We start from the raw sequence: 18,122 nt of genomic DNA on the forward strand, positions 1-18,122 counted from the left end.
ATGTTGTTTCCAAAATAATCACAAAGCAAGGCACTTAGTTACCTTCACAGGACTCACAATCCCCAATCTAAGAGATAAAGAGTCCCTGAGTTTTGCATCCCATTTATGGGGGGAGAGGGGGAGCCAGAGGTGGTGGAAATAGAGCTAAGGAAACCAATAGGTTGATTTTCTGTCCATTAAAAGAATTAAAAACTAACTTAAATAAAATTGGGTTTATTGTTTGGTCTCACCCTTGATTCAGGTAGGCAGACAGGACAATGCCCCCAAATGTGTTATTCATTCAAGAAGTGCTTAATACTTGAGTAAGGCCTAAAGAGAATAAAAAACAAATATAAGACATTTCTTAGTCTGAAGTATATAAATTAATTGGAAATGATGAAACAATCATATGGAATATATGACTACCCAAATATCATAAAGAGGCTAAAAGAATCCAGAGCAGGTGGATGTCAGTCCCTGAAAGACCTTGTCTTGTCCAGCTGTTACAATTAAAATCTAGTCACCTATAGGCTCTGCCCTACCCAGGGCCCTGGTGGTGTGCCAGAGAACTCTCTGGGATAGTATGATGCATTTTATCTGTTGTCTGATATGCCAGGGTAATAAAAGTTCTAGGTACCAAAGTGAACTGTCATCTACTCCCACCCCAACCCCTAACTACTGAGGCCAGTGTGGTTGCAGATCCCTCGGGACATGGTTTTCATGGTAATTTCCTCAAGGACTGAAGTCCAGCCCTGACTACCAGACTGAGAGTCTGCTGTCCCGAGTTCCTCACTTAATTCCTACCCGTCTTTTGGAACTGGCTCCTTCTTCTGGAATCTAACATATCAGCTCATAGACAGCCTAGCAATAAGAAATGTCACACTATCCAAACACAATCACTTAAACAAGCACTGTTCCCTCCCCTCAGAAATATTGCCAGTGTGAGCAGCACCCCAGTTCTCCAGGTGCCCCTGAATTAATAATCTGGGTGCTAATCTCTGTTAGCATTCCCCAGGCCTCACCCCCTTCTAGCTTTAGCTTTTGCTCTCCTTCCCACTGAAATGCCTAGAATATGTCTTAACTAGATAGAAGAGTGGTTGTAATTAGTTAATCATTAAAATTAGAAAAAGAGTAAAGAGAAGGCCAGATATTAGAGGCATGGCATTTGGGCAACTTCACCAGGAAGCTACCACTTTACACTCCCCGGGGGTCCAACAAAGGGAAGACAGACCCATGCCCAACAAAGTTGGGATGACATAGGGAAGGTGCTTTCTGTCCGTCACATCTGGGAACACAGGTCATTGGCTGGAATGGGTGGGGCCACTGCAAGGGTACAAAGATTTGGGATACATTAGCCCTGAACAAAGGAGTTCCGTCTTCCGTGTTCTTGGCTCTCTTGGGACTCAAATGACTCTGGGCTTGTGAGGCTCTTTTGCTCCTACTTCCTTGCATTCACTCCTATGGCCCACAGCCATGTGGACCCCACGTGCAATGAGCTAATGGACTGCAGCTAGCCCAGTACTGAACTGGACCCAGCTCCAACATGGAAAGCAAAATCTGGACACTGGCTCTGATTTTAGCTCTACTGAAACCCCAGTTACACTTCTTCTATTACTGGACTAAGGGCAATGGGATTTTGGAAAACTAGGGGTGTGATTCCATGGAAATAAAACTTCCTACCAAGTCTCATCCTCCCGTTGGGGGCCTCTGGGAATGCTTATTCCAGCAGTATGCCAAGAACCCCATCTCCTTTGATAACAGTGAGCTTACCTTGAATTTCAAGTTGGAAGGTGGTAAACGTTAATGCTTACATTGGAGACAAATTCTAGAAGGCCGCCACCTGCCACCTAAATTGCAGCGTTTAGACATTTCCCTATTGTCATTGTGGGGAAGACACTGGAGATTTATGAGTAAGACATGAACGAAATAAAATCTCAGCTTGTTTTCTAACCACATCTTTCTGACCTAACCCCACAGGACGAAAACCACAGGAAGAAGTCTCTCACGCTACTTGAGTCAGGGCCCAAAGCACTGTCGGGCTTGATGACTAACATTTTTGCTTTCTTTTAAATGAGTATGTTGTTTCTTTTTTTATAGAGGAGAAATAACATATGGTCAGAAAACCAGAGACCAGCTCAGCTTGAGAGGAAGACCTTGAGAAGAAGGATTTAGCATTTTCTAAGATCGACCTCTGATTTGTTTGTCTCTTGGCTGTCCTAGTAGCAACGCTGTCCTTAGCATCACTGTCCTTCCCTCCTGTGGGAATGGTGCTGCCCCAGGCACTTCATTCCTCTTCTCAAGGACTTCATTATCTAAGGCCTCTTCTAACTGCTCTATCATTCCCGGCCCCCTTAGCTATCCTTATCCAGTTTGCAGCTGAGACATTCAAAGCAGTCTGCTAAGCGCAAAAATGCTACCTCCCCATCACACTAACATTTTGATACTGCAAGCAATATTTTACAGCAATTACTTTCAAGAAGAGTTCTTTATTATGTATGAGGCAAGAGACATAGACTAACCACATTTTTTTCAATAAACGGCTATAAATTAATACATGCTGTTTAGTGAATAGGAACATCATTTTTGAAGGGGCCTTTAATCCTTTTTAAATTAATGTAAATTTAAATGTAATTAAAGATGAATGGCTGGGAAAATCTTTGCTATGGCATGTAACCCGGTAAGGATGCCAATCCATCTTGAAAGCACACAGAGCTCTGAGAAGTTAGGATGCTGGTTTCTTTTTTTGTTCATTTGTTTTGTTTTGGAGAAAGGGGAGGGCATAAACAGAAAAATACCTGTTCAAAAAAGTTAGGCTGCAATAAAGTAGTGTAAATATTTCTATATTTGAATATGGAAAAGAACCCATTTGGTAAAAATATAATATTCTCTTTGGATATTCCAAAGAGAATTTCCTCATAAGAAACATATAATGGTATATGAAAATAATAATCTACAAAGAGAAGTAATTATTAGTTTAATATCCCAACTATCAGAGTCACTAATGTGGATTTCTAAACAAAGCTCATAAACAAATATTTGGTTTAGATTCAAGTTCCTCTTTCTTTCTACTTCCTCCAATTTATACTCACGGGAAATTCCAATTTATGTAAAGTAAATAAGCGTAAGTACTGCATTTATTCCCCAAATATTTTCACATCCTAACCAAAAACACATTTGGATAACTATCTGTAAATGTTGCAAGAAGTTAGTGGTCTTTGGCATATTTGAAAGGTTAAGTCAACAAGTCAGCAAATTATTTTAAATTGCTTACCAAGATTAGAAGATAGGTTTAAATAACTTTGAAATAGAAATTTATTTATTAAAAATAACTATAGTATAGACTTGTTTTGCTTTCCATTATAATTCCATCTCATACATTTACATATTTGTATAGCATACTATGTCAGCAAAGTATTTCAGTATCTCTCACATTTTCTTGTCAGTTTCATTTATTTTTATCCTATGTCTGAAAAGCCATATTACCGACATTATTTGATGTACTCTTAATGTACCTCAAAATTTATATACCTAAATAGATTTTCTCCCATTATATTCCAAAGAACACCAATAAGGTTAGTAAAGACTAAAAATAATGATGAATCTAGCCAGTTAGAGTCGATCAAGGGCCTAAGCCTTGATCTGTTCCCTAAAAATAAGGTGTAGTCCTCATTCTTCCTATAATCAAGGTAAAATATTGAAAATGTTTATGCAATGCTAGAAGAAATTACACTCTTCCAAGGATATAATAATAACTCATGTGCCACATAGATAACATGCTACAGTTCAGCCTTTGAGACTTGTGGAAATTAATCTTAGATACAGTGGAATTCTTCTATCTCACAAAGTTCCAAATGAAGATATCAGTAGACTTCCAAAGATCTGGAACATTTTTATTAGCTTAAGCTTGGAAAGTTTCTGTGGTGACCCAAAATTATTTGAACAGACTCTAAAAATAAAATGCAATTACAATTTTACTTTGAAAGCTAGCCTTCTTAAAGAAACCTGGATAACATTTCTCTAGAGTTCTATGTTATGCTCTACCTGGTTTGTCATTTTAGCATTTCTGGGTGCAGTGCTTTTTATTAAGTACTCTAGAGGGCCCAAAAATAAATAAAACAAGAGCTAAGTCTTGAAAATTTTTACAGACTGTTTTGGCAATTGCTTCGGTAGAAATAACACAGAGTGAACAGATATGACAAGACAATAGACGTCCCTCACAAACAGAGGATGTCCCAACTAGATGTTCTAACAAGGACGTTGTAACAAGGAGTCAGGTGAATGTATCAGTGTAAAGCTGAAGCTATGCTTAAATAGCCAAATAGGTAAATAGACTTTACCTATGTGGTTTGGTTTTGCATTACTATATTCTAGAGCTGAGAAATTACACTCTTCCAAGGATATAGTAATAACTCATGTGCAAACTGTGTTATTATATAGAGTGCTTTCACATACATCCTCTTATTCATGTTTCATAGCAATCCTATCCAGTACATAAGACTATTTTCTTCATTTTCTGTTGGAGAAAGCTGAGGCCTCCACAATGTATAAACAAATGTATAAACAAAAAGTAAGTTATTAAACAAAAGTTACTCTAACTACTGAGAGATTAAGATTCAATGAGATCGCCCTGGCTGGTGTGGCTCAGTGGTAGAGTGTCAACCTCTGAACCAGGAGGTCACAGTTTGATTCCTGGTCAGGGCACATGGCCAGGTTGTGAGCTTGATCCCCAGTAGGGGGCGTGCAGGAGGCAGCCCATCAATGATTCTCTTTCATCATTGATGTTTCTATCTCTCTCCCCCTCATCATTCCTCTCTGAAATCAATTTTTAAAATAAAGATTCAATGAGATCTTCCTTCTTTTCCGTTCTTTTCACAATCGAACACTGCCTTACCACAATACCCTGAGACACTCCCATTTATTTATTCTCAAACATTTATAGACCATCAGCAACATGCTGGGCAATAGGGATTTTAAAAAATGTGTAAGATATGGTGACTAACTTCTAAAAAAGATTACTTTCTTTTAGGAAAGAACTAATTATAGTGTAATCTGGCAAATGGAATGATAAAGCTGGCAGACAGAGATATCCAAAGGTGTCCCAATGTGCAGGAGAGAGGAGAAATCAAGGAAAACCTCCTGGAGAAGACGAATTCCAAGCTGAATCATCAAGGGTAAGCAGGAGTTAGCCAGGTGAGGGAGAGAGGACAGGACATGGAGTCCCAGGGCGGGCAGGGGAGGGAGCTATTCCAGGCAAGTGTTTAGCATAAGCAAATGACAGCAACAAGAGAAACAATACAGTGGGCTGGGAGGACTTCATAGCAAGTTTGGTGCCACTAGATACTAGTGCTCAACGCAAGAGATGAGGCTGAAATGTATTACTCAAAAGCCAAAGTTAAAATATATAAACTATGAAGGGGAGCTATTTTGATTTGTAATAGTTTCTCCTTTCTCTTTCAACAATACATTTTCTACTTATTTTTTTACAAGCAAACTATTTTACCTACTTCAATTTTTTATCAGCTTTTTATTGAAGTCTAATTTACAAAAAGTAAAACTGATCAATTTTCAATGTACAATTCAATGAGTTTTGACATATATATATACACACACACACATATATATAGTAACCACCACCATAATCAAGACATAGAGATTTGCCATCACATCATAAAGTTCCCTCATGCCTCCTGCAGTCAGTCAATCTTCTGTCACTAAACTTCTGCCTCTAATGGAACTTTACATACATGGAATTGTACGGTATATAATGCTTTGTGTCTGTCTTCTTTCACTCAGCCTCATGCTTTTGAGATTCATCTGTGTTGTGGTGCCCATCAGTCGCTCATTCCTTTGTGTTGCTGAGTAGTATTCCACTATACGGAAGCATCACAGTGTGTTTATCCTTTCACCAGGTGATGGACATGTGAGTCACTGCCAGCTTTCAGTTATTATGAATAAAACTATGATGAATATTTACATACAAGCCTTTATGTGGGTATATGTTTTTATTTCTCTTGGGAAAAATACCTAGGAGTGAAATTGCTGGGTTGTATAATAAGCATTTAACTTTATAGGAAACTGGTTTTTAAATAAGTTGAAACTATAAGGCAATGATTCTTTATTCTCATTTAAAAAATCTTTTGGTCAAACAGCCCAAAGCACTTCTCAAATGTCCGGCCCAATGCATGTATTTTGCATTAGTAGCACAGACTCATGTACCCCTTTACAGTTTTCAAAGTACATTCACATGCATGATTCTATTTTACCCTTAGAGCAACTCTGTCAAATAGTCCTGGTTGCCATCCAGCTGGTATGTGTCGGGAACAACTTTACCAGATGCATATGGCATCTGTCTGGCCAAAAGCCAGGCCCCACCGGTTGTCAGATATTTTGAATATCACTTTTGAAGTAGATAGTACTGGCTCATTTAAAGACAAGGAAACTGAGGCTTAAAAAGTTAAGAATGTTGACCTCCATGAGACCCTGGAAAAGCGTTAAGGACAAAGAACTCCTACCTAGAACTTCTAAGCTCCTGTCTGTCCCACCTCTTATGGGCACCATGAAGGAGTGAACAGGTGGATGTAGGAAATCTTTGATCTATAATTAGATTGATAAAGAAGTCTAACTCCTACAGGACAAACTCCTACAAGTCTTGCATGAGGAGTTTGTCCTCTGATGTTCCAAAATTCAGCTCTAGAAAGTTTTAGCAGAAATACATTGAATTTCTCTCTGTAAGGAGGGACAGAAATAGAAAACAAAATCAGAAATGCCAGAGTCTCTGTCTTGGAGAGGAGAGGGCTGTGAGCCAAACGCTGTGATGACAAGGATCAGGAATTTTCCATGCTCTGTGTATCCAGGCTCACTCTGATCCCACAACAAACTCTGGCAGCTACCTGGCAGCTACAGCTCAACTACCAGGCTCCACTTCACCACTTCGCGAATTTTGTTTTTCTTCCTTTAGTGACAAAGAGATGTACTTAACTTAAAAGGAGCTTTTCCTCCGTTTTCACAAAATATAGTCATATTGTGGCAATCTTTCCAACCTTCCTAAAAGGCACTAACTAATAAACTTTTAGTTTGGCAAAACTGAGTAGAATACAAATGAGGACAAGATTAACACTATCTGGATTCAACAGCAACCCCAAGATGCAGCCACGGTCTCAGCAGAGTGACTTGTGAAAGGAGCAAGGACACCAGAGGCCACCAAAGGTACACTTCTCTTTGAGGGTGTGAATCCTCGTGTATGTTCACCCTGACATTGTCTCCTGTCCCAAGCTTAATATGTTCAACTACTTGACAAACCACAATGGGAAAAGAGCTTTTCAAATCTATATATATAAAAGGCTAAGCGACTGGCCAACCAGCTGGTAGGTCTGATGCGCACTGACCACCAAGGGGCAGACGCTCAATGCAGGAGCTGCCAAGCAACAGCAACTTTGCAGAGTGCCTTCTCGCACTCCGGGACCCCTCAGGGGATGTTGGACTGCTGGTTTCGGCCCGATCCCTGCAGGCCAGGCTGAGGGACCCCACTCACTCTGCAGAGTGACCAGGGATGTTTGCAAGTGACTAAATTTACATCATTTGGGCAAAAACTTCCATTTGTGTTTGAGGCTATGTTGATACAAAGTGAAGTGGAGAATTGGCAATTATTCTATTAATCTGATGAATGTGGACAGCCATACCAGATTATTTCAAACCACCAGATCTCCCTGGCAAATATAGTTTGAAGAAAAATGTTCTAGGCGATCGTCAATTTTGCCATGTAAATTAAAGTAGGTTCTCCTTTATCTTTTCTACTGTTTCCCTCTTATTTATTTGCATGCTTCCCTTTCCTAGGTGTTATCTTAAATATTGGCATTTTCAAAGATTTCTGCCTAAAACATTATCCTTAAGTAGCACGATCCAGTCCCATGGCTTTAAGTACAACTATATACTTGTGCCAGGGAGATATGCCCCCACTTCATCTCATGATGACTCCCCTTTTATTTATTTTCTTAGTTCAATTAAATCCACGATAATCCATTAGCTACAGAGGACCAAATTGCTATTGGTGATGTTACTTATACTATATAACCAATGGCTACCTTTTTTACTTATTTGTTTATTTATTTATGCAAAAAAATCATATCATATTGTTATTAAGAGTCATAATGAAATGAGCACTGTGTTGGATATGACAACTGGCATTTGATATCTACTCCAAATCTCCTTTAAATGTATTTTTCTGTCTATAAATACTAAAAACTACATTTCTGGGGCTTCCTACACTAGAGTGCTAGAAGTAATTTAAGCATTACCAATTATATGCACTTGAACAAGATCTGGAAGGTAGAAATTGGGTGGAAGCTGTTTTTTCCTGCTTCTTCTGTTTCAGAGACCAGCACAACTACGAAAACGTCTGGATTTTCCACAGCAGCTTTCTGACAAAGGCCACTGCTCCATCTAGGAAAGGCAATAGCAGTCTTGGTGGCCTGCTTCTACAGAACAGTTCTCAAATGCATTCCCGAAATGTTAGAATCTGCCTCGTTAGCTTGCCCAATGAGTCTGTAAACCACTTAAAATCCCGTAATATACCCATGTCTGCTTTGACTTTAACCCCAGTAGAGTGGTTCCACAACTGAACATTAACTACCCTTCAGCTGTACTAGTATACATTAGGCCCAGTCTAGTGCTAACTCTACTTCTTCTTCCTCCCTCTCCTAAATCATTTCCATAAAGAACAGGCATGAGGTACACACACTTTGACAGGAACCAGCAGAAGAACCAATCAGTGCACAGAGCTCAAAATCCAAGCCTCCCTACATTGGGACCTTACGTTTGTGAGTGCAGTTTCAAAAGCAAATCACCCACCAATCTGTGAACCATGGATCATGAGGTTAATGTTCCAACATCGGTGTAAACTGAGCTAAATAACTCAGTTTCTTAGAGCACTTTGATAGCAGAGGGAGCAGAAATTAATCAACTTTGCTGTTTTCTTATCTTTTAACTATACTGACAGCTAGCAGGTCCTCTTTGAGTATGAGAAACAAACTATTAAGAAGAAATAAAAAAGGAGGCGATGGATCAATACAAACCATCTCAATTTGAATCAAACAACAATGAAAGAATTTAAATCGTTATTATGTAACGAGTTCCTATGCGTCCTAGAACATCATTAAAACACCAAGAGAAAATTGGGCAAGAAATATTCACAGATAATTTGAAGGAGAAAAATACAACTTACCTATAAAGTATTAACCTCACCAATAAGCAAAGGAATACAAAGTAAAATAATAGTGAACTATCACTATTAGCCCATAAATTGGCAAATTTAGGAAAACTACCCAATGCAGATGAAGGTGCAGAGATTAGAACATTGAGATACACTGTGGATAGGAGAGTAGATGTGTACTTGGGCTGTTCCAGATCTTAGCTATTGTAAATAACACTGTTACGACCATATGGGTACATACATTCTTTCTGATTGGTGTTTTGGAATTCTTAGGATACATTCCCAGAAGTAGGATGTCTGGGTCAAAGGGAAGTTCCATTTTTAATTGTTTGAGGAACCTCCATACTGTTTTCCACAGTGGCTGCACCAGTCTACATTCCCTAGAAGTGTACTAGGCTAAGACTGTTTTACTCAGCATCACATCTTACTTGGCCTGCTTGTATATCTGTCTTCCTCCAACTCTTCACAGATATCTCAGAGCCCTAACCCTGACACAAATAAACTAGCACATACTATAATACTCCAGCCTAGAATTGGAAAGGTAAAAAAAGAAAACATTACCTTTGTTTATATAAGCAATCTGCTCTGTAGCATACACCTAGGAGAATCCTGCTGTCATAAACTCTAGCTTCACTGATCCCTTGTGAATTCTCATAAGGATCACAGCCTATCCAGTTTTGAAGAGACCTGACAGATTCACATTCCAGCCAAGTCATTTTACAAGTGACAAAATTAAGATCCATAGAGATTAAATGACTAGACCAAGGTCACACAACTCGTAGGGGACTAAACCAAGGATACAACATGGGTTTCCTGGGAGATGAGCTCTGCACTCCCTGCATCTAGAAGTCCCTTTACACTGATTTCACATTATCTCCTGAGGAAGCTTTCCACATCTGGTCTAGCCTAACTCTCCAGTCTCCTCAGAACTTAAAATAGTCCAGTTGCCAGACAACTGTTTATCTACTTGGAGCCCCAGGGAATGAGGAGTGGGGAGAAAGTGAGTCTTGGAACACAACAATAGATTCCAGTAAGTAAAATTCAGTTCCCCTGGGTCTTGAAGGCCCCAGGAGCAATCAGTAACTTGGCTTAGTTTTCGATACCAGGCAGATAGCCAGAGAAGAGCCGGCCCAGCTACAGAATTAAAAATGAGGATAAGAAAAAAATGAGAAAAGTGTCCCCAAAAAAGGTACAAACAGAAATATATTCTGCCATCACAGTTACAGGTATCAGCAGCTTTGAGACAGGTGTGCTTCAGTCAGATGTCTAAAAAAGACAAATATTATAAATTGAAATAACATTAAAATATTTGTATGTGAGGCAATATAGGCTAATGACTAAAAGCACAAACTCTGGAGTTGACAGTTGTTCATGCCTGAACTTGGCCTCTCTTACAAGTTGTGTAACCCTGAGCAAACTACCTAACCTCTTGGAAGCTGGTTTTCTCACATGGAAAAAAATCTAGACTTTTAAGTCTTCAAAAGAAAAAAAAAATTATATATATATATATATTGGTGCCATTGGCAGATCTCTCTTACAAAATTGTTTAACTGGGAAAAATTAATTTTAAAAAAATCACTTAAAGTCTCTCAAGATTGTCCTATGGGCATACCAATGAAGAAACATTCATTCAGAGCCAAGCAATGATTCTCTTTCAGCATTGATGTTTCTCTCTCTCTCTCTCTCTCTCTCTCTCTTCCCCCCCCCTTCCTCTCTGAAATCAATAAAAAAAATTCAAAAAGCAAAAAGGAGGAGGAGGAGGAGGAGGAGGAGGAGGAGGAGGAGGAGGAGGAGGAGGAGGAGGAGAAGAAGAAGAAGAAGAAGAAGAAGAAGAAGAAGAAGAAGAAGAAGAAGAAGAAGAAGAAGAAGAAGAAGAAAGAGAGAGAGAGAGAGAGAGAGAGAGAGAGAGAGAGAGAGAGAGAGAAAGAAAGAAAGAAAGAAAGAAAGAAAGAAAGAAAGAAAGAAAGAAAGAAAGAAAGAAAAAAAGAAAAGAAAAGAAAAGAAAAGAAGAGAAAAGAAAAGGGAAGAAACATTCATTCAGGAAAACCTACTAAATCTGAGTTAGAATAATGAGAGTCTGTAGCATCTGGGCCATGACCTGCTTCCTTCTCCCATTCCCAGATCCCTGTTACAGAAACTCTATTCCGGGTACTCTACTGCAAAAGAACTGAGGTCCTATTCCTCAACCCAATCCCTACTTGTATGATAGAAACCCAACCACAAGTGTAGGTGCCAAGAATACTGGGGCTTCAATCACCACTGTCTCAGCCCACTCACGGGCAGAGGTTCCACCCTGGAAGAAACAAGCTGAGGAGACGAGAGATCCCACCCTCCATGTCTAGCACCTGCTAGAGATATCACTCTTGGAGAACAGGCCACTATCTCTGTGCCTACCTCCTGAGAAGTAGCACAGACGTTCTCCCAAGGAAGAAGCAGACAAGGAGGATGAAGAGCTTTTCAGTTCTTACCCAAGGAGTGACTTTATTTGGAGCAGAACACAGGGAGTTCTATATGCAAGGGTATTGTTGAAAACAGAAAAGAGCTTGGTAGAAAGTAATTACAGAGTTGTTGATGGCTAAATGATACTATTAGCAATAAGCAAAATGGTAGAACGTTCACAAGTTTAACAGAAAGAACCAGGGAAAGAAACAACCAAGAAAAGCCTTCTTGGGATCACAGTAAACCCTGGCAATTGGAAAGGCTATGTGCATGTTCCTACTCTGAAACAATTAAAACAGAACATGGGTCAGACTTGAAAACACTTCCCCAAACTGCACACAGATCCATCAAAAAAGGGCAAAACCCTCACTAGAACAAGAGGCATAAGCAAAACGTCTAACCAAACACTAGCTGAAAAATAAGGTATTCGCCCCAGGGGAAATTATTAAGTCAAACTTAATAATACAATCACATGCATCCTAGCAGGCTGAAAGACCGTGTAGATGCCCAAGGCTGTGCAGGCCCTAGCTCAGTGGTCGGCAAACTGTGGCTTGCGAGCCACATGCAGCTCTTTGGCCCCTTGAGCGTGGCCACGAAGTTTCAATCGCACTGTGCGTGCGCACCCGCACGTGGTATTTTGTGGAAGAGCCACACTCAAGGGGCCAGTTTGCCAACCACTGCCCTAGCTGAACTTGGGGCAAATACATAAGCTCCCTAAGTTTTTGTAACAGCCCCCAAGTAACATAAACACCCAATGGTAAGGGTAAAAATATAACTGGCTAAGAGAACTGAAGCACAAGTGTTGACCAATAAGTGGCTTGTGCAGACCCGCAATGACTCCTAGGGAGCCAGACTAAAAGTAAAAATAGGGGAAAATAAAAGAATTCTGCACAGGGACATCAGAATCTTTACATTGTGGGAGAGAGAGACTGCACAGAGTTAGTACAACCAAGTCATTAAATAAATGAAGAACAAAACAAAGAACAAAAACATCAACCTCCAGTGTGTGGGGGAGGAGAACGGAGAGGAATCAGTATCTAGAGTTGCTGGAATATATTATATAAAATCTTCAACAAAAAAATTACGATTCGTGAAAAGAAACAAGAAAGCATAACTCATACACAGGAAAAAAGCAGGCAATAGAAACTGCCTTTGAGGGGGCCTAGTTATCAAACATATCAAATAAAGACTTCAAACAGTTATTATATTATATTCAAGGAACTAAATACTTCTTAAAGAATTAAAGGAAGGTATGATTACAATGCCCCGTCAAATAGAGAATATCAATAAAAAAATAGAAATTATAAAAACAAACCAAATGGAAATTCTGGAGCTGAAAAGTATAACTGGGGAAAAAATCAGTAGAGGGGCTCAATAGTATATTTGACCTAAGAGAAAAAATAATCAATGAACTTGGTGATAGACTGATGCAGGTTATCTGGTTATATATTCTGAAAAACATAGAAGGGAAAGAAGGGAGAAAAATAAGCAGAGCCTCAGAGAAATGTGGGACACGATTAATGCACAAAAATACTCATAATGGAAGTACCAGAAGAAAACAACAAAAAAGTCATAAAAATATTCACAGAAATAATAGCTGAAAACATCCCAAATTGATGGAAAACATTAATTTGTACATCCATAAAGCTCAACAACCTCAAAGTAAGATAAAAGCAAAGATATCCACACCTAAATACATCAGACTCAAAATGCTGAAAACCAAAAGTAAAAAGAAAATCTTGACATCTGTAAGAGCAACTGATTCATCAAATACAAGGGAATCCCAATAACATTTACAGCTGACTTCTCATCAGAAACAATGAAGGCCAGAGGATAATGGGATCACAAATTTAAAGCTTTGAAAGTAAAATATTGTCAACTAAAAATCTCATATCCAGTGAAACTGTTTCAAAAATAAAGATTACATGAAGAAATAAAGATAGAAGCCTAGAGAATTTTTCTGCTGGCATATATGCTTTGGGAAAAAAAAGTAAAGGGAGTTCTTCAGGCTGAAAGCAAATGACACCAACCAGTAATTGGGATTCCTACCCTCACAAAAATAACTATCAGAAAATAATATAATAACTCTATGCCAACACAATAAATAATTTAGATAAAATGAATAAATTCCTAGAAAGAAGCTACTAAAACTGATTCAAGAAAAAAAATAGTAATCTGAATAAATTTACAAGAAAAGATATTGAATTAATAATTAATCTTCCCACAAAAAAGCCCAGGTCCAGATGGCTTCATTGGTGAATTCTACTACAAACTTAAAAAATTAATGCCAATCTTTCTCAAACTCCTCCAAAAATAAAAGACAAGGTAATAATTTCTGACTGATTCTTTGAGGTCAGAATTATCCTGATACCAAACCAGATAGAATCTCACACAAAAATACAACTACACACCAATATTCCTTATAAATATAGATACAGATCTACTCAACAAAATACTAGCAAAGTGAATTAAGTAACATAAAAAAGATTATAAACCATATCCAAGTAGAATTTATCACAGAATTGCAAGGTTAGTTTAACATCTGAAAATTAATGTAATGCACCTAATCTAATGGGGGAAGAATAGTTTTTTCAACAGATAATGTTGAGACAATTGAATAACCAGATGCAAAAAAATAATGTTGGATTCCTATCCCACACAATATACAAAAAGACCTAAGTGTAAGAGCTAAAACTGTAAAAATTTTTAGAATCCTATATAATAAAAGCCTAATATGCAGTGTAAGAGCTAAAACTGTAAAAATTTTTAGAATCCTATATAATAAAAGCCTAATATGCTGTGTCCGGTCAAACACTCACTATGACGTGCACTGACCATCGGGGGTCAGACAGTCGACCGGTCGACCAGTCACTATGACGTGCACTGACCACCCTGGGGCAGATGCTCCGACTGGTAAGTTAGCTTGCTGCTGGGGTCCAGTCAATTGGGACTGAGCGAGATGGGCCGGACATGCCCTGGAGCCCTCCCGTGGTCCCTCCCCAGCTGGCCAACCTCCTGCATCCCTCCCCAGCCCTGATCATGCACCAATGGGGTCCCTCAGCCTGGCCTGCACCCTCTTGCAATCCGGGACCCCTCGGGGGATGTCGGAGAGCCAGTTTCAGCCCAATCCTGCAGGCCAGGCCAAGGAACCCCACTGGTGCATGAATTTGTGCACCGGGCCTCTAGTAAAATATAAAAATAAATCTTTGTGACCTTAGTTTAGGCAATGCTTTCTAACATATGGCACCAAAAGCACAAGCAACGAAAGAAAATGTAGATAAATTGTACTAAATCAAAATTAAAGACTTTTCTGGAGCAAATATTACCATCAAGAAAATGAAAAGCAAAACCACAGAATGGGAGAGAACATTAGTAAATCATAATCTGACAAAGGACATGTATCCAAATACATGAAGAGATTTTACAACTCTATAATAAAAATTCAAATAGCCCATAATAATAAAAATTTGGCAAAGGATTTGAATATACATTTCTCTAAAGAAGATATACAAATAGCCAATAAAAATATGGAAGGATGCTCAACATCATTAGTCATTAAAAAAATGTAAATAAAAAACACAATGATACTACAGTACCATCCTGTTTATTTAAGCTGTATATGATAAGTTTTGAATATATAAACTAAAGAAAAATTGATTAATTTTCAAATAGAATTTTGAGGAAGTATTTTTGAACTAAGTTTTGCTGAGTTCAAAAATAAAACCAGTATCTCCTGATAAAAAGATTTTCAAAGAATAAAATAGCCTCTAGGAAATTATCAAATCCAGGGTTTTCCAGTAAAACCATGATCTTAGGGTCAAGATAAAGGTGCTGCTGTAAGATTCTATGTTAAAAGTTAAACAAAATTTGAGACAGTTCCATATACATTCTTCCTGCTAGACAAAAAGCTTCCAAGAATCATTGTATCATCACCATCTTTTTATTCAAGGTGTATCCAAATAAACGGGGGGAAACACACAAAAACAAAAACAAAAACATACCATGAGATATCATTTCACACCCCCTAGAATGGCTATAACTGAAAAGACAGATAATAACTAGTGCTGACAAGTATGTATAAAAAATAAACTACATTGGTGGGAATGTGAAATTGTGCAGCCACTTTTGAAACTTTTGGCAATTCTTCAAGAAGTTAAACATAAAGTTACCATATGACCCAGCAAATCTACCTCTGGGACATACCCAAGAGAAATGAAACATATGTACATACAAAAACTGCATTGATGTTTATAGCAGCATTATTCATAAAAGCCAAAAGGTAGAAAAAACAAAACAAATGTTCATCAATTGATGAAGGGATAAATAAATGTAGAATAGCCATAAAATGGAATGTTATTCATCAATAAAATGAATTAAGTACTGATACATGCTATAACATGGATGAACCTGGAAAACATTATGCTACATAAGAGAAGCCTCCCACAAAAGACCACATTGTGAGTGCATTATTCCATTCATGTGAAATATACAGAATAGGCAAATCCATAAAGACAAAGAGCCTAAGGCTTAGGAGGGTTGACGGGCAGGGATGGAGAGGAACTGCTAATGAGTTTCTTCTTGGGCTGATGATAATGGTCTACAATTACACTGTTGTGGTGGTTGCTCAACTCTGTCAATATACTAAAACCCTCTAAATTGTATATTTTAATTGGGTGAATATTATGGTATGTGAATTACATGAAAAAATATGATTAAAAAACCTGAACATTTATTTATCTTTTGGGTCTTTCTCTTGGCATGAGGCAAGATTAAATGTTTCTAAAAAATGTTTAGAGAAGGCCAAGTAGTTTCTATAAACTAGTTACTCGGCCATGGAAAAAGTCCACGAATACATTCAAGATGGACTGATAGCTCACTGTTGACTGGTAATATCTCTCCGATCTAAACATTTATATTGTCTAAGGAAGCTGAGCCAGTGTCCTAATAAATAAAGGTAGAACGCCACTCTGGCATTAGAATCCTCAGGTTCTGTAAAAATAATTAACTCAAAGCAATTCAATGCACACAATTCAGTTCCTTATCTCACCAATTCTAAGAAATTTTGCACACTGAGGCCACTTGAAAGAAGTCATAGTTTTTCTATCCTATTAACATATATCTCAAATTTCAAGTTATCAAGTGATAGGACTGATAAATATCACGTACCAATAGCTGTATAAACTTCATTTAAAAAAAAATGGCCCTACACAATCACCTTTCTTAAAGTAACAGAGGACAGAGAGAGAAGGAAGAAGAAAGAAAATAGAGTGTAACAGTAGAGAACTCATTGAACCAGCGGTTCTCAACCTGTGGGTCGCGACCCTTTTGGCGGTCGAACGACCCTTTCACAGGGGTCACCTAAGACCATCCTGCATATTAGATATTTACATTACGATTCATAACAGTAGCAACATTACAGGTATGAAGTAGCAACGAAAATAATTTTATGGTTGGGTCACAACATGAGGAACTGTATTTAAAGGGCCAGAAGGTTGAGAACCACTGCATTAAACCAATGGAATAGGAAATGAATACATTTTCCTTCTTACCACCCAAATTATCATATGAATCATGAATACCGCAATAAATTATGCCATACGACGTCAGTTTTATAAAGTACACGGCAAATTGACTTGGTAAAAACCCACAAGGGATACCTTCTGGAGGGGTCCCAATGCTGCTTCCAAGGCCCAAAATAGCCATCTTCTGCATCCTGGGCTCCAGCATCACAGCAGATTCTTCTCCCCTTTCCCAGTGGGGTATTTTGACGGGCTCCAGGTGGACATTCTCTAGCCCATCTTCCTTTAGGTTTTGGCACATGATTTGAATGGCTTTTTCTAGACCCTTGGAGCCACTTAATCTGGAGCCAACAGTATCAACCAGAAGTGCCAATCGCTCGTAGGATCTGTTCTGAGCTTTGCCATAAACAGCAAGGTCTATGATTGCTTTAGCGACATCTCCATAGCGGGCTATTTCTTCTTTTATTTCTTGGAAAGTCCTCTGCGAGGTGTCATTCCTGAATATAGCTTTGCCAGAGTTCAAGGCTAAAAGGTGAGCACCAACAAATGTGAAGAGAAGAAACTTCATTTTTTTTCCAGTTTGTTTCCTTCCTAAAATAGTCTGTGTAAATAAGAAACATGTTTTAGGAAAAGAATCTCACAGCTATCTGCCCACAACCCAGGAACTGCTTTTCAAACAGGATTATCCTTCCCTTCTCACCCACTGCCCAACTCCCACCATCAAATTCAGGTACCATAACTTCCAGGAATGAAGAAGTAAAGAGGCAAGGATTGGCCTTATTAAGGCAGCATTTATTAAAACCATGCAATTACATGCTACCTCATATTTCTGTTTAAAATATGCTAAAGGATTAAAATAAAAAGATAACTAGAGCAGCACACACTTATGATAAAAACTCTCAACAAAGTGGGAATAAAGGAAAGATATTTCAACAATAATAAAAGCCATATATGAAAAACCCATAGTTAACATCATA

At 38.4% G+C, this 18,122-nt stretch overlaps 1 protein-coding gene across 1 annotated transcript in view; it reads right to left on the reverse strand.

Annotated features, from left to right (window-relative positions):
* CPQ (carboxypeptidase Q) overlaps positions 1-17,746 on the reverse strand; it is a 283,185-nt gene extending 265,439 nt beyond the window's left edge. The window contains exon 1 of the mRNA XM_014445945.1: positions 17,284-17,746. Within this exon, the coding sequence (XP_014301431.1) occupies positions 17,284-17,713 (430 nt within the window). The 5' untranslated portion in view covers positions 17,714-17,746. The remainder of the gene's footprint in view (positions 1-17,283) is intronic.
* Positions 17,747-18,122: the final 376 nt, after the last annotated feature.

This window comes from Myotis lucifugus, unplaced genomic scaffold, assembly GCF_000147115.1.
Source record: "Myotis lucifugus unplaced genomic scaffold, Myoluc2.0 scaffold_489, whole genome shotgun sequence".
NCBI lineage: Eukaryota > Metazoa > Chordata > Mammalia > Chiroptera > Vespertilionidae > Myotis > Myotis lucifugus.